At 41.8% G+C, this 22123-nt stretch overlaps 1 protein-coding gene and 1 non-coding gene across 3 annotated transcripts in view; one reads left to right on the top strand and one right to left on the bottom strand.

The window, feature by feature from the left end:
- The window catches only part of KNL1 (kinetochore scaffold 1), a 31071-nt gene extending 14014 nt beyond the window's left edge, over positions 1 to 17057 (bottom strand). Inside the window, exons 1-11 of one of the 2 annotated variants that reach the window (XM_053382453.1) lie at positions 16670 to 17057; positions 14817 to 14868; positions 14498 to 14537; positions 12394 to 12453; positions 10507 to 10568; positions 9303 to 9349; positions 9156 to 9192; positions 8288 to 8325; positions 6569 to 6621; positions 1598 to 5188; positions 1113 to 1251 (exon numbers count right to left, since the gene is read on the bottom strand). In XM_053382453.1, the coding sequence (XP_053238428.1) occupies positions 1113 to 1251; positions 1598 to 5188; positions 6569 to 6621; positions 8288 to 8325; positions 9156 to 9192; positions 9303 to 9349; positions 10507 to 10568; positions 12394 to 12453; positions 14498 to 14537; positions 14817 to 14851 (4102 nt within the window). In that variant the 5' untranslated portion in view covers positions 14852 to 14868; positions 16670 to 17057. The remainder of the gene's footprint in view (positions 1 to 1112; positions 1252 to 1597; positions 5189 to 6568; positions 6622 to 8287; positions 8326 to 9155; positions 9193 to 9302; positions 9350 to 10506; positions 10569 to 12393; positions 12454 to 14497; positions 14538 to 14816; positions 14869 to 16669) is intronic. The other variant, XM_053382445.1, reaches the window with a different exon arrangement.
- A 57-nt stretch (positions 17058 to 17114) lies between these two features.
- Positions 17115 to 17196, top strand: TRNAS-GCU (transfer RNA serine (anticodon GCU)). The gene has a single exon. It is a non-coding gene; the product is annotated as a tRNA-Ser (tRNA).
- The last annotated feature ends 4927 nt before the right edge of the window (positions 17197 to 22123 follow it).

Genomic DNA, 22123 nt, shown 5'->3' with positions numbered 1-22123 from the left:
GAAGAGCAGCTCTCTGCAGTTGCTCATTTCTGACCAATGGCCGGAGCCAGGCTAGTTTTCCCCTTGCCCTTATGTTCCTCCTGGCAGAGAGAGGAGGCACCATCCAATAGCCTTCGGTAGACAATTTAATATATGGGTATCTTCTAGAATTTACCAAAACAATATGCAACAATGCCAGAGAGTTTTCAACAGCATCAGACAAGTTTAGGGTGGATCAACCACCAATAGCTATTGAGGATCAATCTATCAATAGCAATTAGCCCTAAAAGCTAAGAACATAAGCTTCTTATTAGTGTCAATAGACTTCCATAAATACTGGGGCAAATAGCCTATCTATATTCATCATACTCTGTGTGTGGGCTTGCTGGCTCTTTTTGAAAACAGAACACTGAAGGAGATGGACTTCTAGTCTTAGCCAGCAAGGCAGCTGCGTTCTTAGCAGTGCCAAAGGAAGAAAGGGTGAATTGTGGTAAGAGTATGACTGAAAACTGTAAGAGAACAGAGGACCTGGCACTTTTTTCCATTATAGCTTCCCACTTTGAAGAAGCATCTCAGAGGAGACTCTAATCAGAGGTGATGGTTTGGATTCCAGGTAGGTTAAGTAAGTTTACAGGATATTTTTTTACTGGCTTAACTCACCACTATAGCTATCTGCACCCACTCAAAAGTTTCACCAGAGGGGTTGGAGTGGGTGGGGCAGGGATACAGGGCTGCTGAGCAAGGAAAATTGCCCCAAACTAAGTAGACCTCAATTCACTGTCCTCTCCTCCAGCAGCTTCTTGCTCTAAGATATTGTTGAAATGCAAAGGGGGCAGGGGTGGGTCTACTTGGACTTGCAAAAGTAGAACAGTAACCTGACGAAGCAAGACTACGCATATGGGCACAAATCAGGTATAATCTTTTGACAAGTTATTTTGAGAAATTCCATTGGAACCCTTAGATGACACTAAATACAAGAGTGTCTCATTTAGAAGCTTGTCTATCCTATTTGCATAGGTGTGCTTGTGAAGCCATTCATTCCTGAATACCTCTATCATATACAAGATACTGTAGTGTTCTTTACTGATGGAATTAGTTGAAATCAATATAATCAGATAAGAAGGAATTCTTACTAGAGAAGTCTGTATCAGCCTTAACCGAATCCAAAGAGCTGCTGTTGCTGCTTTGCTTCTTTTCCATATTTGTAGCTAATAGGTCGGTAACATTTTCACCTTCCTGTGTTTCATGAGCTAACATTGTGCTGGAGAGGGGCTAAAATAAAAAAAAATATATATTATTCAATAAAAGTTAAATTGGCAAGATTATTTTGTTGATACAGCAACTCAACTATTTGTTTGCTGTGGATCACCAAATATTTGAAAGACCAGCTGATTTTTAAAAAATGTTATTTCTTACCCACACTTCAGGAGCACAGCACTACAACTGAAAGAATAATCAGTTGCCCCAAACCACTTAATGAATTTATAGCTACTATACCATTTCAGCTTCCTTTAGGATAAAACCCACTGTTAAATATGTACTTTGTTCATTAATTCATAGGTGATTTTATAGACTTGAGGAAATGTGACCAAGTGCCAAACAATCCTTTTAAACCCACCTGCTTGAACTCTACTGCATCATTCCAGCCCTCGTCCGTCTTGAGCTTCTTTTCCTGCTGAAGTTTCTCATCATCTTGATTCCAAGACCTTCTCTTCCTGTTACTTGTTTCAAACACTTCAAGCAGACAGCCTTCCGTACCAGCAAGCTCCTTTTCATTCATCAGCTTTTCTGGCACTTCACAACCTAAAGACTCATCAAAATCCATTTCACCTACACATGCAGGAAGCAGCTCTTCATCTATATAATGAGATGGACTCAAGTTGGGGGTAACTTTGTCCAGGGATCTCCTGAGAAACTGAGTGATTTTTGAACCTTGAGTTTCTACCTTCCCTTCTGATCTGGCACCAATATATTCTACATTAGAAATAGTAGGCTTCCTTTTATTTGGTAGTTTAGGTGGGAAGATACCCAGGGCTGATTTTTTCATCTTACAGCTATCGTTCCACATGGCATTTAAGGGCACGGAGAGAGGAGCAACATCTGTAAAATCATTGTTTGTCCACTCATTAGAAGCAGTAGGAATATTAGATACTTTTTTAACATCTTCTCTCAACTCCAAATGATCAGCTGGCTTCACTGCCATTTGGGGCAATTCTTTCCCAATGTCTTGAGAGGGTAGGAAAAGTTCAGACTTCTGCCCATTATCATTAAGCTTTGAACAATCACTGACATCAGATAGTTTAGACAAAAGGATTGGTTCCTCCTCTGAAGTAACGTTATTGATGGGAGGAGGGTCGATGTTATTATCTTTTGCAGTGCTACTCCAGTCACACAACACAGTATCACATTTTTTAGTTATTTTATCAACTGGAAAAGCCTCTGTTTCTCCAGCAAACCTACCAACCTGTCTTGACTGAGACAACTTTCTTGGATCATCTTTCAGGCTCTTGAATTCAGCAGTCGATATCCACATTCTCTCTGTGTTTGCTTCAACAGCAGTTTCCTCATGTAACTTTGTATATGACGCAGACATTTTAACTGGAAATGTAAAATCGTTTTTTTCACAATATCCATCATTCAAGGCAGATTCTTTTGCAAATTTGGCTTTAAATGTGCAGGATTCCAGCTGTTTCTCTTGGATTTTCAAAAAGTTCTGTTGTTCTGGGACAATTTCCAGAGCTATAGGTAGCGTCACACTGGCAGGTGAATTGCATTTTTGAGAGATATCATTGTCAATTTGGGCATTGTGTTTCCCCCCGTAACTGAAATGGGGAAATTCAGAGCTAGATTTTGTCTGAGAATGAAAAGATTGATTTTTAACACCATTCACCTCCATGTTCACACTGCCTAAAAATCCAAAAGCCTTTTCTTCTGACCTTGTGGAGGACTTTGGTCTTTGTTTCTCAGCATCACATGGATAGTTAGGGTCGTAAGTGATAACTGCTTGATTTCTAGTTGCTTCTATATCTTGCAATGTCCCCCTACATATAGGGAAAGGTACATTACCTAAATTCTGTCTTAAGTTTTTAGTTAGCATTTCTTGTTTCTCAGGTGCCTCCAGGTTCCCATTAACAGCAGCACTAGGTGGCAGGATTGTGACTTCTGTGCCATCCTGGTAAAATGCAAATGCATCAGTCTTATTGGGATGGCCTAAGAACTTAGCTTGGCTATCTGGCTGGCAATACAGGGATGTTCTGGTGTCAAATGGCACTGTCTGCCTTTTAACCATTTCTGTGCCAGCCATAGCTAATGTTGCAATTTGATCTGACGAGGGTTCCCATCCAGCATCCATTTCCAGCTTTATCACATTCCAAGGCAAGTTTCCCTTAGGGTTTTTAGCAATGACATAAGATCCTGCAATGTTCATATTATCCTGATGAAATTGTATATGGGGAGAGTTTTCTGACTGGGAGATGTTATCAACATTTACAGTTATTGTATGGCACTTTGTCATCTCCATTTCATTATCATGTAGGGCAAGAACAGTATTATCTGTAACTGAGCCTGGTATTGTGGTATTGCTCATCTCTTGCTGCGGCAAAGACTTGAAACATCTGTTTAAAAATGCACTCGATATGGGTTTTGTTATTTCCATTGAGTTATTACACATTATCGTTTTATTTGCAGGAACAAAAGTAGTGGATTTCGTTATTGCTGCATCACTGCTGTGTGTGGACATACTGTTTTTATCTACTGGAGCTGAGGACAGTACTTGAGTAGCTACCTTGGCCCATGGGATAATATCACTGTTTACTGACACTGTATGGCTCCTCATAAACGTCATCTCATTGTCTTTATCCAAGCAACACATGGTCTCTTCCTTGGCTGAACTTGATCGAATCACGTTGTCCATCTCTTTTTTCTTCAGCTGCAGAGGCTTGAAAGTAGTATCTTCTCGAGATGTATTGATTATGTGACTTATAGGCTTAGTTACTTCCATGCCGTTATTGTGCACATACATAATCGTTTTACCTTCTGGAAAAGCTGTGGACTTGCTTATTGCCATGTTACTGCTAAATACAGACATGTTGGTACTCCCTGCAGGTATCCGTGATTGTACTAGAGGAGCTTCCTCTACTGCCATTGTAAGGCTCTTGGTAAACTCCATTTCATTGTCTTCACTCTGGGGAAATACAAGAGTTTTGTCACAAGCTGGTCCGGTTACATTAGTTGATCCCAACTCACTTTGTTTTTGCATAGCTTGGGTACCAGCAGCTTTTATAGGGTGATCTATTATGGTTGTTATGGCTTTAGTCTCGTCCATGTTGTTATGATAAACAGTTTTATCCAGAGGTTGTAAGGAGGGCACTTGAGATGTTCTTTCACACTGCTGTATATCATACTGCGCTGCTACTGTACAGCTCTTGGTAAACTCCATTTCATTGTCTTCACTCAGGGAAAATAAAACTGTCTTATCTAATAGAGTTATACCTTTCTTACCAATTCCCATTTCTTGAGAGGGCATATCTTGGAATCCAGCAGCATTTATAGGATTATCTATTAAGTATGTGGGTTTAGTTATTTCCATGTCCTCACCAAATCCAAATATAGAAGTTTTATCTGCAGAATTTAAGGATGCTGCATTGTTTAAAACCCCACTTTTTCTATTAGTGTTACCATGCAGAACAGGCATAGAAGTAACAGATCCAAAGGGCATAGAAAATGGAATAGTTCCCTGATAACAAGACACTGAGGCATCACTGCTAGCATTTTTTATGCTAACACCTCCTTCATTGACGTTTGCATAGTTTTGCCTGTTAGCGGGTCTTCCAAAATCTGTGTTCTTGCTATTTCCCCCTTCTAAGTAGGTGTATACATTCTCCTTTGAAGGACACACATTTCTTTCTGAAGCCTCTGAAGCAATGGGTGAAGGAAATAGTTTAGTGGACTTCAAGCTTTTCAAGAAGTCATCAAAATTTATTTTCTTTGTGTTTTCAGTGTTTGTCTTCTGTTGAGACAAATAGGACTCATTCCCCTTTGTAGCGCAGCTATTAAAACTGAGATCATTCATTTGTATAACTTCTTGTTTCAATTCAGTGGCATGCTTAATTATTATAGTGTGACCAGACGTCATATCCATTTCATTTTCATCAGAGAAGAGGAGCGTCCTATCCATTTTGCTCCATTCTTGCCTGGTGTTTACATTATCCTATTAAAAAAAAGAAAAAGAAACAAACTGCTTACTGAAATTTATGTACAAGCAGCGACCACTTTAAGCACATCCAACTGACACACGACTGCCAACACGCGGGTCCTTTTGGAGGGGAGGAATGGGGGTGGAACGGGCTCATGCATGTTCCACTGATGAGGTGTGGGGTCCAGGAATAGAGCCCCCATGCAAAATGGTTGCCGCCTATACTTAACTGCTAAGCACATTTAACCTAACTTTCAGATACCAAAATGTTAAGGCCAGATTACACTACTGACTAGCTAAACAAACAATGTAAAGATTGGGGGCAGGGAGGAACCAGGTCTTCTAAAGTAAATAAGTACAGTCATACCTCGGATTGAAGTAGCTTCGGGATGAGTATTTTCGGGTTGCGCTCCATGGTGACCCGGAAGTAACGGAGCGCGTTACTTCCTGGTTTCGCTGCTCGTGCAGACGCTCAAAGTGACATCACACACATGCGCGGAAGCGGCAAATCGCGACCAGCGCAGACGCAGGTTGCGTTAGCTTCAGGATGCAAACGGGGCTCCAGAACAGATCCTGTTCGCATCCAGAGGTAGCACTGTACCTCGGGTTAAGTACTTAATTCGTTCTGGAGGTCCATTCTTAACCTGAAACTGTTCTTAACCTGAAGCACCACTTTAGCTAATGGGGCCTCCTGCTGCCGGAGCACGATTTCTGTTCTTATCCTGAAGCAAAGTTCTTAACCTGAAGCACTATTTCTAGGATAGCGGATTCTGTAACCTGAAGCGTATGTAACCCGAGGTTACCACTGTATTCTTCAGTGTGTTGCTCTTCATTTTGTTGACAGCAGTCTTTGCCAATCTGGTGTCCTTCAGATGCTAGACCAGAAGGCCCATCAACCTCAGCCACCATGACATCATTGAAGTTGTAGTTGAACAACATGGGGGGTGGGCAGGCCCAAGAACATCTGGTTGATGAAAGCTAGTATACAGAATTTTATACTTGAGTGAGGCGGGTGGCGGCGGAGGGACGAGCGGTCCGAAAGGAGCCCTTTCTTGCTGCTGGTCCCGCCGCCGCCGCCCGCTTCTCACAAGAGCAGGCACAGGAGCCGTGGTTGGGAGAGGCGCTGCACTGCTCCCAACCGCGGCTCCTATGCCTGCTCTTGTGAGCAGCAGAGGTGGCGGCAGAGGAACGAGCAGCCTGAGATCAGCCCTTTTGGGCTGCTTGTTCTTCCTCCGCTGCCGCCAGGTTTGTGGTGTGGTGAACCGGCTTATACTTGAGTCAATAATTTTCCCCTTTTTTTGTGCTAAAATTAGGTGCCTCGGCTTATATTCGGGTCAGCTTATACTCGAGTATATATGGTATTATGTTAGAGGAGCAAATGTATTTTTTTTTTACCTCTAATTGTTGCAAAGGTGTCCTGATGGGAGCATGAAGTAAGGTGTTCATCCCTTTTGAGGAAAAAAGAAATCAAAAAATTGTTTATTTACGCAACAGACATTCTGAAGCCAAAGTATTGGCTGGTTAGCTCAAATTAATGCATGAATTTCAGATGTACCATGCTTCCTGGCTTTTCTTGCCACCTGGGGGTTGCTAGGTCATAGGAGCCATAACTGCCATAATTATTCTATCAGACTCCAGACTGGGGTGCCTGACCAAGAGATCTTGTGTGTGCCTCCATCAAGGTTTGTCCATTTTTTAAAAAGAACCAATTATTCCCATGTTGTGAATCCAAACTTTTTTTGGCCTAACTCTAACTCAGAGCCCCCTAAATCCGTCCATTTTTTTAAAAAAAATAAATTTATTTTACTGATGAAAAAGATCACAGAAACTTTGTGCAAAGTAAAAACTGGCCATTTTCACTTTGGCCCTTCGAGAATTGACCATGATCTGGAAAAGGTTAGCCCTAGTAGCCCTAACACACACACCCCCAGCTACTTCACGTTTGCCTAGGCCTGGGCAATGTAGCGATACACTGAGCAGGACTGGTATGAGGAGCGGACTGTGATGGCGGCTTCACCCAGCAGTATATTGCGGGTGACACTGACACCACTCCTGAGTCCCTCTGCTACCAGCGCCGCTTTCAACATTCGGCCGCTGGTAGCAGCAGAGGGACTCAGAAGCAGCTGCAGTTACACCTGTGATATACTGCCAGGTGAAGCTGCCATCGCTCTGCCCCTCACACTGCAGAGAGAGGAGTATCACTGGGACAATACAGCTTGTTCCTTTCCCAGCTTCTTTGGGCTGCTATCGCCTCCCCCCCAGCTAAGCCTTGCAAAGAAGCCCTGAGGTCCCTCCTGCTCGCAAGCAGCAGGGACATCGAGACTTGCTCAGCTATGGGGCAGGAGCAGAACAGGGGAATCCCCACTTATGTGTTTAGGTGATGTGAACAGTGGTCCAGAATGGAACCCCCACATAAATGAGGACTCACTTGCATCACATAGGAGTTGCACATAGAAGGTGGCCAAGGGAGCTGTGGACTCAAAAAGGTTGAAAACCACTGCTTCAGGGTGCAAGCCAACTTCCCACTGGTGTGGTTTTACAGAGAAGTAGAGCCACTGCTGCATCCACACCCACCCAGTCTGCTCTCAGTGGCCATAGTGGAAGGTAGGGCAGGATCAGGTCTGATCCCTGTGTCAGCTCCAGGCTTGTGCATCAGTCAGGTCTTATCAGGCCCAATGCCATCACATGATGGCAGCAAAACCAGCTCAGGACCCATTGGAACCTGGGCCAGCTCAGACCCGCCTTCTCTCTCAGAATACCCGGTATTGAGACTTTCTGCTGGCCCCCACCAACAGGGATACTGCCAGTAGCAAAGGTACACTTCCACCCAATCCGAAATCTTTCACAGTCTGGTGTAAGGGACACTGGTGTTGGATTGCTGTTCTAATCCAAAATCGACAATTTCTTCATCCTTCACAGCAGCTGGACTGTTTAGTTCTTCCAGCAAACTTTCTATGTCACCACATGGGATCTGAGGCTTTATTGCCACAAATTAAGTATGATCTATGTCGCTTCCAAGTAGCAAATATATTTGCAAAACCATATCATACAAAATTTTAACATATTATCAAAAAGCAGTGGATATTTAAAGGTAATTGCTGTTTTCATACGTACCAGTGATATTACACAGGTTGGCCTCCAGTTCTGCATTCCTTAAAAAGGCAGTAACAATAAATCATAACTTGATTTAATTTATATCAAAGATTATCTCAACAGGAAAACTAGCAATTAACAGAACTATAACTGCTGGAATTATACCACTACTTCTATTATACTATGACCCTGTTACATGCACTTTAATTGAAATCCAACCCACCATTAAGATCAATTACAAATGTAGTTATCAGTTAAATCACTCTTCCAGCTCTAAAGGCATGTAATAAAGTTTCCTATGCAGTAGATCCCTTCATCGAGTCAATCATTCTCACATTGTCTATTGGAATATACCAGCATGCCATGAGAAAGCAATAGACCAAGTAGCCCAATCACTCCAGAGTTAGAATTTATGCCCTCAGAGGAGGCTGACTATTGCCATCTTGCACACTCTAGGAACAAACCCTATCAGGTGGAATTTCAGTCCATGAAAAATGATTTCCCATTTACCAGAAGTTTAGGAAACACTGCATTAAGCAGTCAACACTGGTAGAAGTATTATATGACTGGAAATCATGTCTCAGACTACAGTGGTACCTTGGTTTACGAACTTAATCCATTCCAGAAGTCTGTTCTTAAACCAAAGTGTTCTTAAACCAAGGTGTGCTTTCCCATACCAGCAGGGAACTCAATTTACAAATGGAACACACTCAACAGGAAGCGAAACGTTCTTATTCCAAGGCAAAGTTCACAAACCAAAACACCTCCTTCCGGGTTTGTAGTGTTCTTAATCCAAGTTGTTCATAAATTAAGCTGTTCTTAAACCAAGGTACCACTGTACTTTAAAACTGAGAAATCTGTTCTATTAGGCAATTTATTTCAGGCTTACTGATTAAATGTGTCTTGATTCTTTGCTGTTGCTGTTCCTAAAATTAAACAAAAAAACATCATGAAAGAAACATCAGCATTGATGTTGGTGAATGTAATAAGGCTCTCGTTATCATCCCAAAACATAAAAATGAACAAAAGTTCTCACCGGTGTGGTCTGATACCTCAGTGGCTGGAGGATCTGATGGGAAGATGCTAAAACACACGGACAAAAGGAATTACAATTTTACTAACTTGGAAATATTTGCTGTAAAGAAAACAAACATTCATATTATTTATTTATTTATTTTCTATACCGTCCTATACCCGAAGGTCTCAGGGCGGTTCAAATACATAAAATCAAAATACAACAACCCAATAAAAAACCCCTAAATAAAACCCTATATGTGCACCGACTTTGATTTTGTCACAGCTCAGGATACAAGGACTCCCTTGCATTCATGCAAAGTTGGAACTAAAGTATGCTATTGGGAGAGTGCACAAGTTAATTATGGATAGAGCAGTTAGCCTTTATAACATAAAAGTTTTAAAACTTGATTTAACCTTTTATAATTGACAGGATGAGTTTTTGGCCCTTTCTTAAAATGTATCCATTCATTTGCTTTTAATTCCTAGCTTGGTTGTAATGTATTTTTGGATACAGTCATTTATATCTTGGTGTGTTTTCTTACACTACAATCCACATATTAAAATGCATTATATTCACATATTGTGAACTGGTTTGTTATGGTTGAGATGAAGAGCAGTACATAAATGTTTTAAATAATTAAAAACAGTTCTCTCCCCTTGCTTCTCACAACCCTGGGAGATGGGTCATGCTAAAAGCGAGAATGAATGGCACAATATGAACCTGGGTCTTCCAGTCCTAGGCTGACCCTAATCACTAAGCCATGCTAGCATAAAATAATAAAAATGTGTTTCTATTGTTTGTGCTTAGAAACTGTCTCCATTCCACAAATAGCACTATTTAGTATATTCTGACAATAGCCAAAAAATCTGCAATGCAATGAGACCAAATGGGATGTCAGTACACACCACAAGCAATGATCCATATTCCAAACTTGTTTCCAAATGTGTTAAAAAGTGGTAGTGCTAGTCTATAGCATAACAGTGCATATTGTTTAGGACCGTCAGAACAGTATGCTGGGATTTTTAAATACCCCATACCCCATTTTCATTAAGTAAAGAGCAGCTAAATTGATATTTTTAAATCTTGCCTTAACAAGCATTTCACTCTATCTAAGAGAGAATGTAGACAGCTGATAAGGATCTATAGCTTTTTAAAGTGGAGTTTGGGGCTGTTTGCATTCAAGACCAGTTTTATAGATATGCTACTTTAAGAATAAGCTTACCTGATAGTAGCTGCAAAACTGACACGCCTGGAGTTTCTCTGACGTTTTTCAACATTGCAGTCCTGAATATGCAACACAGAAATTAAATGCATAGGCAGCAACTTTTATATGAAAGCTTTCAACCAGGATACCTGATATTAAGTGTTGTTATTGAAAACTAACCTTTAGGAACAGACTTATATATCTATGGTACCTGAACACATTTAAATTGCAAACATGCTAAATATCCAATGCTCATGGAGCTGTTTTCAAGTCACCCAGTGGCATAGACAGTTTGGATTGCACCCATACATGCAAATTAACCCCTGTTGGGTGAAATCCAATGCTTTTGATCCAGCAGAGCAATCTGCTAATGTAAAATGAAGGGAGGCAATTTTCTCTGGTTCCTTGGTCCCTTTGCAACACACCCACACATTTTCCATGCTGCTTTGAAAGGTTCCCCAAGCAGATTTAAGTCGCTGTAGCAGGAATGGGGAAGTGGAAGAAACCTCCTCCAACCCCTGTGAGCCATTTTGATTCAATCACATGCCATTTTCTTTTGTCCACTGGAAATGAAATCAAACTTTATGGGCAAAGGAACTGGGCTTCTTAATTGAAGCCAATCAACTGATAGATGGCTCTTGCACAGGCGTATAATAATAAATAATAATAATTTATTTGTACCCCACCCATCTGGCTGGGTTTCCCCAGCCACTCTGGGCGGCTTCCAACAAAGATTAAAAATACATTAAAATGTCACACATTAAAAACTTCCCTAAACAGGGCTGCCTTCAGGTGTCTTCTAAATTTCAGGTAGTTTTTTATCTCTGACACCTGATGGGAGGGCGTTCCACAGGCCGGGCGCCACTACTGAGAAGGTTGTATATGATGTCAGATGTAGCACTGGTAGGCTGGGCCTTATTGGCCAAATTAGATCCCCTAAGAGGCTTAATTAGGCATGCAGACCAGAGGTTCCCCAACATTACATTACCAGGCTACTCCACTGCATTGAAAGCTGCTCCGCAAGTGGGATGGCAGCAGTGAATTTCACCCACTAACTTGAGACAAGGCTACAGTGGTGCCTCGCAAGACGAAATTAATTCGTTCCGCAAGTTTTTTCTTCTTGCGAGTTTTTCGTCTTGCGAAGCACGGTTTCCCATAGGAATGCATTGAAAATCAATTAATGCGTTCCTATGGAGACCGTTTGCCAGGCTGGTGGTGCGGAGAAGGGCTTTTCTCCCCACCGCAAGCCTTCAGGACAGGTACGGAACAGAGGGGAAGGCGCGCAGCGCTTCTCCTCTGTTCCCGGGGCTTGTGGTGGGAGGAGGGTTTTTCCTCCCCACCGCCAACATTCAGAACAACATTCTGAATGTTGGCGGTGGGAAGGAAAACCCTCCTCCCACCGCAAGTCTTCAGGACAGCCTTCCGAAGGCTGGCGGCGGGAGGAGGTCTCTCCACCCCACCGCCAGCCTTCGGAGGAGCCTTCCGAAGGCTGGCGGTGGGGCGGAGAGACCTCCTCCCGCCGCCAGCCTTTGGAGCAGCCTTCCGAAGGCTGGCGGCGGGAGGAGGTCTCTCCGCCCCACCGCCAGCCTTCGGAGGAGGTCCGAGGACAGTGGGGAAGACACTGTCCCGGAGATTTCCCTATGGGCTTTCATCTTGCGAAGGAAGCCCATAGGGAAATTCGTTTTGCGAAGCGCCTCCAAAACGGAAAACCCTTTCGTCTAGCGGGTTTTTCGTCTTGCGAGGCGTTCGTCTTGCGGGGCACCACTGTACTTCAAAATAAATATGTCAAGAAGTTATACACTTTTTAAAATATAGACATCTTTTTAAAAAAATTAACCAGTGGTAGGTTACAGACACTGACTTACATTTGGAGATGACCTCACCTGTATGTAATGTAATGCCTACCTGAGTTAATTCATTTCCACTCCCTAAGTCACGGAGAGGGGTCTGGGGAGCTTTTAAAATCTACAAAGGAAATAGGCATCATTGAGAAAACAATTTCTGAAGCAGCTACAAAACTATTTCTTAAAGCAACATTGCATATTACACAGTAAACAGATTTCTGGTTTGTGGAACAACTTCTGCTATTCAAAATAGTAGTACTATATGCATATATCTCCAAGATAAAGCCTTTCAGAATGCACTAATAGCAGATTTCTGAATTGTCACTCAGGATAGTAATTTATTCCTTACTATCCTTGTAATTTTTAATAACCAGGACTGGCAGTCTGAATATTTCAAGTCAAAGGCAGATGAACACACTCCAACTGAAAAGAATGGAACTGTCCTAAAGAAAATTACCAAATGTATTTGCTATGTCTGCAATCCAAATAAACATTTTCATGTATGGAAATGAACTTCATACACTGTTGTAGCATTATTTCCATAGATAACACTGCAATACACTTGGAACTAAAAAGTTGCTTGCATTTTTGCCTGCAGAGCTGCAGTAGCAAGAATTTCTATAAAATCTGGCTGAGGCTTTCCCCCCTTCCCTATGCACAAATGGCTCAAGATTCAGTCTACAGATTGTTATAGAAGTTTCACTTTGCACGATAACTCAGAAAGCAGGAAACTTGGCATATGTATTAAATATAGGTTCATATGACAGCTTAAACTATTGTTTAAAAAATATGTTTTAGCCAATTATTGACAGAATTGTCACAAAATGCAGAGTTTTAGATCATGAAGCTCTGTAAGAGCAGAGTACATTTAGTATCAGAAAATTAGCTCTCTCTCTTTTGCCACCATTACAGAAAGAGGCACAATATATATGTAATGTTTAGAGTCTTGATTGCTGAACAGAATATTCAGAATTTCATTATGATACATTCTTTGAGTTTGGGAAGTCCGGCTCACTGCCTTGCAGGCCTTTTTCTACCTGGCCTAGGAGAGTGCGGACCTGATTGACTCCAGCTGCTACGTTATTTGGGGGCGGGGACACCATTTTGGAAGCAGGGGTGTTGCTGTTATTAATTTTTTGTATCTTTATGTTGGATGTTATGATTTATGCAGAAATTGTTTCAATTTGGTTGTGTACCTTTTGATGTTTTATTGTTTATGACTACTTTTGTTATATTTGTAATTATATATTTTTCATGTTGTAAGCCACCTTGAGCATGGTTTTAACTGCGGAAAGGTGGCACACAAATAAAATTATGTATGTATGTAGCTGCAGGTCAGGAATAGTTATCCCTAGGACAGGAATAAAGTGGATAATACATAGATAATTGCAAAGGTTTTGCATTGCATTTGTTTTCATTTTATTTATTTTATTCATTTATTTTCCACTGTTCATCAGGTGGGTTACACGATAAAATGACAAAATGTAGGATGTAATCAGGCCAACTATAATCGTTAGCACAACAAATACAAAATCACTAACAGGAGGATAAGACCAATGAACTAATTTCTCTCTGTACAAGCGAGTGAAGTCAGGATTACTACTATCTACTGTGGCAACGTGCTCTGGGAAGCCATTTTGAGAGTTAAAATGTTAAGCAAGGAAGCCATTCTGTTGATCTGGCCAGGCCCCCATATCCAGTAAATACACTCAGACACCCACTACCCAGAGACACACAGAGATAGGCTGATAAAGATTACCACATAAGGACATGGAAGACATGAATGTCCAACTCCTCATGCCTTAACTCTAGGCAGAACCTAATGTATCCATCTGGAACACAATCTCTAGGCAAAGCAGTTCTTGTCTCCAGGCGGAACCTAATGTATCTATCTGAGTACTGTACAGTATGTGTAATGCTGTAACTTTTGATTGGATAAAGACCTGATTTTAGAATGTACTGTATAAAGGGAAGCCTCCCCTGTTTGGAGGGGCTGGACTTTGGAACTTATTCCTCTGCGCCATTGCTTGCTGCCGGCAAATAATTAAAACTTTCTTGCTTTATTTCTCTGACTGCTGCGTGGTCATTTGACTGGCCTAACCAATTGCTACATTTCTTCTAAAATAAAATCTATATATATAGATCTTATTCAAAGTTACACTTACTGAGGAAATCCTTCTTTTCTTTCTGCCCTCTGTGAAGTCACTAAAAAAGAAAAAGTAAAACTCTGTGAAAGTTAAACCTCAATCCTCCTCAACACACCTTATGCAAAAAAATTTTTACAGTGAAAAGCAAGAAACTTTCTGAAAAGTAAAATACAGGTTTAAAATTTCAGAACTTTTATGAAAGTAAACAGTCATTACTCAAATACAAGGCACACACATTGTAATCTCACAGGCCACTAGCTAACAGACATAACAATCAGCAAATAAAAAACAACAAATTGTCATCATAGAAAAGGCATGCACTGAAAGCACAACTTACTTTTCATCACTCATTTCGGAATAAATCTTGTCCATTTTGGGAGACTGGTTTCCTACAACAAGTGCAAAATTAGTCTTAAAACTGTGTGAAAGCACAGTACAACAAGCTACCACAGGGGTTTTTTGAGACAAAATTAAATGAAAAATGATGGACACTACAGTATTTGGCTACCATCAATAAAACTCTAGACAGCTTATAAAGCAAAACCACATATTATAAAATATTAAACCTAAAAAATACAGTAATTTTAAAAAAGAACCCAATAAAAACAATAAGATGTTCCTTCTTATCATACTGAAAGAGCAAAAGTGTATAGTTTAGTTATAACCACATTTAAATACTGAAAGGCTAGGATTGGTTTTAAAACACAAATTCATAAGGTGTGAGTGAATAAAATGGTCTTCAACCGGTGGGAAAAGACCATATAGGTGGCAGGCGAGCCTCCCTGGAGAAGCTATTCCATAACTTCCAATGTAGCCACCCACTTAACTTCACAGGACCACAGAAATGCTCCCCCCCCCCAAAGTCTTTTTTATTATTTATTTATTGAATTTGTGTTTAAAGAAACAACTATCTGACTTTTAGAAGACATCTGAAGGCAGCCCTGTTTAGGGAAGTTTTTAATGTTTGATGTTTTATTGTATTTTTAATAGTTTGTTGGAAGCTGCCCAGAGCGGCTGGGGAAACCCAGCCAGATGGGCGGGGTATAAATAATAAAAATTATTATTAGTAGTAGTATATACCATGGTTCACAACATAAAATCTTAAGCCAGCTTTCATCTTTCTGGTAAACTTCTCCACCAGTTTCTGCTGTCATTTAGTTTTTCCTACCACAACCCCATTATCAGGTGAGTTAGTTTGAAAGTATTCCTTCTTCAAAGCGCATCTCCAGGGGGGAAAAACACCATCATGATATAATTCAATTATCACAAATGACTCTTTAAACTGGGCCTTTAGCAGCACACTCCTATAAATGTCTACCCAAAAGCAAGGGAGCTTACTCCCAGGAAAGTGGGCCTCCAGCCTAAATCTAGCAAGCCAGAGGCAGGAACTTCTGGCAGTACTATATAAAATATTACCTCGCTTGCCTTTTTCTTACTTCCAACAAAGGCGCCAGCAGAAATGCGCCAACTCGAGGTTGCCCCGCAGTGCACGGTTTACTCGGAAGTAAGCCCCGCTTAAGTCAATGTCGCGCGCTAGAAATGGGTCAAGGCGGGAAAGAAATTAGGGGAAAGCTGCTCAGATGTTGTTAGCCCAGAGATTGAAAGAAGACACAATTCCTACCAGAGGAGAGTGGCAGATTAAACGGATGGATTATGCCGAAATAGCAAAAATGACCGGAAGAATTAGAAACCAGGAAGACCAAATTTTTTAATAAGGAATAGGGAGAAATATATAATTTACCTTAAAAATCATTGCAAACAATTAAAAATATTAGTAGGATTGGAATGAGACGTAGTTTAACGGTTGCCATGGAGATTTAATAGAGAAGATACAGGAGGAAAAAGTTAACATACACAAAAGGGAGAAGAGAAAGTTCAGGGGAATGCATGGAATTCTCTTTTTATTTTGGTTGGTTGTAAATTTCAAAATGTGAAAATTAAATATTTTTTTAAAAGAAAAAGAAACCAGGGTTAAAGCAACTCGGCGGGGGTGGAGAGCAGGAGGGCGAGGGAGGGAGCAGCACTCCCGGCTGGAGCCGCTTCAGGGCCGCCAGTGCCGAGCCCAGAGTCACGCGAGGAAGGAGATTTGGGGAGGCCGCGAAGCGCCCCCCGCCCCACTTGCCGGACTAAGCCTCGCTCCCTTCCCCTCACGCCGACGCTTCTGGCGCGACGCCCTCGCTCCCCGCTCACCTTCCCGGGTCCGGTCCCCAGCCGCACACCCGTCTCCTTTGAGGCCTCCCCGCGACTGAAGGCACAGCGCCCGACTAGGCTCCGGCGGGATTCAAAATAACCGCCAGGCCGCGCGCATGCGCCTCCAACCGCCAACCTCGCTTCAAGGCCTAAATGGCGGTTTCGGATTGGCGTCGCGGCAGCGCCCTCGTTCCGTACAACATGGCGGCCTCCGTGCAGTGAGGCCTACGGAGCCACCGCCGGGAAAGGGATAGGCAGGAGCCCACGAAACGTTCTGTGGCTTCTCGGGAGAGTTGTTGTCATTCTTCAGGACATTCGTTGTACCGCACACGGCATAGCGTTTGCTCAGGGGCGACGGTATATTCATCTAAGCCGGCGGGTGGCGAGAGAAAGGTTTACGGTTGGAACAGTTCCTTATAGGCTTGGAGAGAGTGGAGGTTTCTGTGACGAGGTGGCCGAGTGGTTAAGGCGATGGACTGCTAATCCATTGTGCTCTGCACGCGTGGGTTCGAATCCCATCCTCGTCGGAAGTTTTTTGTTGAACGTAAAACAATTCGGCGTGGCTGCTTCTGATCTTTATTTACTAAGCGGGCAAATTCTTTAATATGTGCAGGTCACGCAGTAATGCAAAGCCAAGTGTGTCGGGGGTGAGAATCTGAATCTCGACTTATTCATCCGCTAGTGAGGTTTACTTGAGAAAACTCTTTATTTGGGGTGGGGAAACTTCAGTTCAGAAGCAAAATGGAAAACCGTTTCACCGCCGCTGTGCAATAGAAACAATAGTAATACATTTGGAAAACCGTTAAAATGGTATGCATTGAAATTCAACTAGGGGGATACGAGGAAGTCACTTAACAATGTTAAGAAGATTAGTTTTAATAAGGTTGTGATTTATGTTTGTTTATTTGTTAGTGTGTTTTTAATTTTGTGAAAATCAATTTAAAAAATTTGGGGGGAAAGAAACAACAGTAATGCAAGTATGATCATTATCATTGTACTGTGCTTGGGAGGATGGCCACTGCTTTCCCCGGAACTTCTGAATGCGAAGGAAGGCAATTTTCGCTCTTCCTAGGAAGCGTTACCCCGAAATCGTAAAAGTCAGGATGACAACTGTGCTGAATGAGCTTCATTCTAGCCCCCCCAAAAGAGCTCACGCCCCCCCACCCAAAGAAGACAAGGTGACATCCAATGTTAGTCCCATATTGAACTTAAGGGTCCACATAATTTGCCAACTGATTTCAATAGATTTGCGCTGCATATGACCAGCGTTGGATAAGTCAGCCTTAAGTATTTAGGTGGCACAAATCTCTTAGCTGTTTATGTTCCAACAGGCTAACTACCCTTTGCAGAGAAAGGATAGCAACTGCTGATTTTAAAAAAAAATATTTTCATTTATTTATTTTTTAAATTTCTATACCGCTTTGTATTTTTAAGATAAATCTCAAAGCGGTTTACAGTACAGCATGTTAAATCAATAAAACATAAAACAATCTGAAGAAAGTCAAATATAGAGTATACAGTCAAAGCAACGTAACACAAAACTAAACTATTATCTTAAAGATTGTATTTAAAGATTATCTTAAAGATTTAATATTTTATTAAGTAGCTAAGGAGCACTTTGGATGCCTTATTTGAGTCCGATGCCTCATTGTGAGTCTGAGACTGCAGCTCTCCTCCTGGGAGATTATTAATAAGCAGCTATCTTATTTTTAAAAGACATCTGAAGGCAGCCCTCTTTAGGGAAGTTTTTAATATTTAATGCTGTATTGTTTTTAACACTCGATTGGGAGCCGCCCAGAGTGGCTGGGGAAACTCAGCCAGATGGGCGAGGTATAAATTATTGTTATTATTATTAATAATCCCACCATAGGAACCAGCCAGGGGCTGAGGTCCCTTCTGCCCCACAATAAAACATTTGAGGGGGCTGGACTCCCCCCCAAGTTGAGGGAAATTCCCAAATGGTGGGCAGAGCTCCCCCCCCCAATATTTTATTCAAGTTGGCACCCCTGAATCCCAGGAAACCTGGAATGCACTGTGTTGGATGTCCCAGATTTAATCACTCAGCATTCCCTAATATACAGTTCCTGCCCCTGCTATGCCCATAAACTTTCTCTCAAACCTTGTAAAGGGGTGATGGTGCATTTCTCCAATAGGTAGGTAGTCCAGTCTACTCTAACTTCCTCATCACCATACACCAATGACCACACTGTGCACTTTGATGGATGAGAGTGTCTTGCACAGAATTCAGGAAAATACAGAAGGTAGGGTTGGGGGCAGTGGAAATTGTAGAAGCACATCCAAGCAGAACGCTTCTGTAGTCCTATACAGTGGTACCTCTGGTTGCGAACCGGATCCGTTCCGGAGCCCCGTTCACATGAGCAGAACGCAATCTGCATCTGCGCATCGCTATTCGCCGCTTCTGTGCATGACGTCTTTTTGTGCATCTGCGAAAGTACCCTTTCCAGTACTTCTGGGTCGCCACGGGACGCAACCTGAAAATGCACAACCTGAAGCAAACATAACAAGAGGTATGACTGTAATCTGAATTTAGGGGCAGAGCACATGCTTTGTTTGCAAAAGGTCTCAAGGTTCAGCCCCTGGCATTTCAATTAGGGCTGGGAAAGACTTCCCTGAAACAGTGGTGTCACTCACAGTCAGATATAAAATAAATCTAAAAAATCAAGATAGTTCATTTACCTTTTACCTACCTAGTTCTAAAATACAGGCCAATGTTTGCCTCAGATAAAGGCAGCTTCCTAGGTTCCTGCTGTAGAATGCTTAAACATGCAATCACCTTGGGCCAAATCTTCCTGAGGAAAGATTTCCTAATGTAGAAATTCACACCCATTTTTCTTCAGCCATGTTTGTCCTCGTGTTCACATCATTATGTTTGCTTTCACTCTTAAACTAGGGTTTTGGGACTGTGTCTAGACCCTTGAACTCCCTCCTAAGGAAGGCACAATGCAACCTCTTTTGTTAATGGTCTTCCAGAAATTAATCTAAACTTTCCTGCTTTTAAGATTTCCACATTGTAGTCTGTGGTTTTACTGTATTTATTTTAATTTGCCAAATTGCTGGTGTGGGTGAACTAGTGCTTTTTAAAAAAATGTTGGAATATTTCTGCAATAACAGGTCTATTAAATTGCTAAATTCTGTTACCCGTTGAGCCTTTTCTTTTTTTAAGGTGGGGCAAAATAAAGGTTTTAAATAAAAAAATACCTCCCTAACAATATAGCCTCTATGTGACCTTTGACAGTACCATAGGACTCAACTCCTAGGGGCTGAGGTCTCTTCAGTCCCCCAAATAAATATTTGAGGGGTTCCCCCCCCCAACTTGATGGGCACTGCCATTCAAATGGTGTGTGTGCTGCATCTTGTGTGGCTTACCTGCTCCCCCAAAATACTTTGGCACCTCTGGACAGTGCTGTTTCTTGAGGTGAGAAAATCCAAATTCAACAAGCATAGGCAGGGGCTATAATGCAGGCACTTTCAAGCATACTGACCTTGTCCCAAAAATTACAAAGAGAAGTTTAATGTGTGTATTTTATTAGAAATGGTTCGCTTCCTCCTGATTTTATAACCACAGATGAATGCTTTGAAGAGGCCAGAATGAGCTCTAATCATTACAGAGATTTTTTCAAGCAATGCAGTAGGTGGTGAAGGGCTCCCTCAAGGCAATTCTGCTCCTCAGGTTAACTATCTTTGTAACTGTTTAATGAGCCTCCTTGTACAGTTAATTTATTGGAATGGTTAACACAGAACCATTAAGGAACAGATTAGCTGAATGGCAGCCAGCCACAGGAAAACTGAGCATGGAGTATAGAAACATGCATCGTGGAAAAACTGCCAAACCGTGACAGCCAGACCTTACAATCTGTACTTACCTCAATGGTGCAAGTCCACTGCATGCTTGAATGAATCAATTTTAAAGACTACCATGGGCAAATAAAATGTGGCTTATTACAATATATAGTGGCTGCCTTAAGTACAGGGTTGGGCTCGTCAATATTTAAATGAGTTGCTCTGCAGTAATAGCAATTTTAAACTTTTTTTTTTAAAAAAATGGGTAAGCAAAATTTACAAAGAATTGTGCTTTCTTGCAGTCACTGCACTCCCAGTGAACTACAAATTATAACGTATTTACTATTTATAGTGTTTCATATTCCAGACCCCGCAGAATGGTAACAGGGCTGACACCTGGACCTTAGAGGTGTACCATAGCAGGTGCAAAACTCCTGCTCAACCCAGCAGTAAGCTAGAAAAACTGATGACAGGATCACCAAAGGGAAGGGGATGGGTGGGCAGAGTTCTGAGTGCACTGGAAGCTGTGACTGTACACATGCAGTTCAATGGTAAAACTATTTTCTTGTAATCTCTACAATTAAGCTTTGTATAGGAAAGAAGCCACCTAGATAGGACCCTCCTTTATTTTTGTCATATTGGTTGCTCCGAAATCTTAAAATAGGGCCACTAGATATTAAAATATATTACTACTGTCTTAGGTAGATAATCATGACTGCAGTTCATGAGCAAGAACCAGACAGTGTTTAGGAAAATGTGAGTAAAAGTCCTCTATTCTCAGAGAGGGAGGGGAACACTTGGTCCTAGACAAGGCGAAGCATTCCCACCTCCCACGCAATGAATACATTTCCATTGTCTCTCAAGCCCAAGGGTAAGAAGGCTCAAAAGTTTCGTAGACAGGAATATAATAAACTGTTCTCATATAAATACCCTGCTTCAACCCTACACAGATGTACATCTGATTAGTAGTTGCAACCATCTGAAAGGCTCTGTCATCACATTCCTTCTTATAAAACAGAGCTGAACCTTTTTTTCTGCAGGATGCATTCCATCAGGGGCAACATTTACAGAGCTGTATGCCAGGGGCTACTGTTGGTCAATTCACCCCATTCACACACACCCCTCACCCGCATCCATTTAGAAACCCAAAACCAAGCTGCTGCTTCAAAGCACTCTCTCTGCAACTTTTCACAGACCTAATGATGCTTGATAAGGTTTCAGCAATTATAAGGTGCAGCTGTGTCTGCAAGAAAGCTGAAGTGCTAGTTGCTGATGCAAACCTAAGCACTACGCGGCCCAACTGACCACACACAGAGAGATAGACAATCTGAGCTATTCCTCCTTAGACAACCTGCTTGGCTTCTGTGCTGGGCAAGGAGAACATGGAAATGTGGCAGAGGCAGCCATGGACTGAATACACTATGGGTCATATTTGGCCTCTTGATATAAAGGCAGTTGCTTCAAGCACTGCAGTGTACTCTCATTCAAACCCATTGGCTCATTCATGGAAAAGGAACCAGGATTAGCAATGAAGTCACTGGCCACAGAGAAGAGATCTTAAAAAGGAAGCCTATTTAAAAGCATCTTCACACATTCCACCCCCCATATACTTAGGACAGAATGGATAAACATGGACACAGCTTTTTCTTTTCC

The sequence above is a fragment of the Podarcis raffonei genome, chromosome 1 (assembly GCF_027172205.1).
Source record: "Podarcis raffonei isolate rPodRaf1 chromosome 1, rPodRaf1.pri, whole genome shotgun sequence".
Lineage (NCBI taxonomy): Eukaryota > Metazoa > Chordata > Lepidosauria > Squamata > Lacertidae > Podarcis > Podarcis raffonei.
This window is presented reverse-complemented; position numbering and strand designations above follow the sequence as displayed.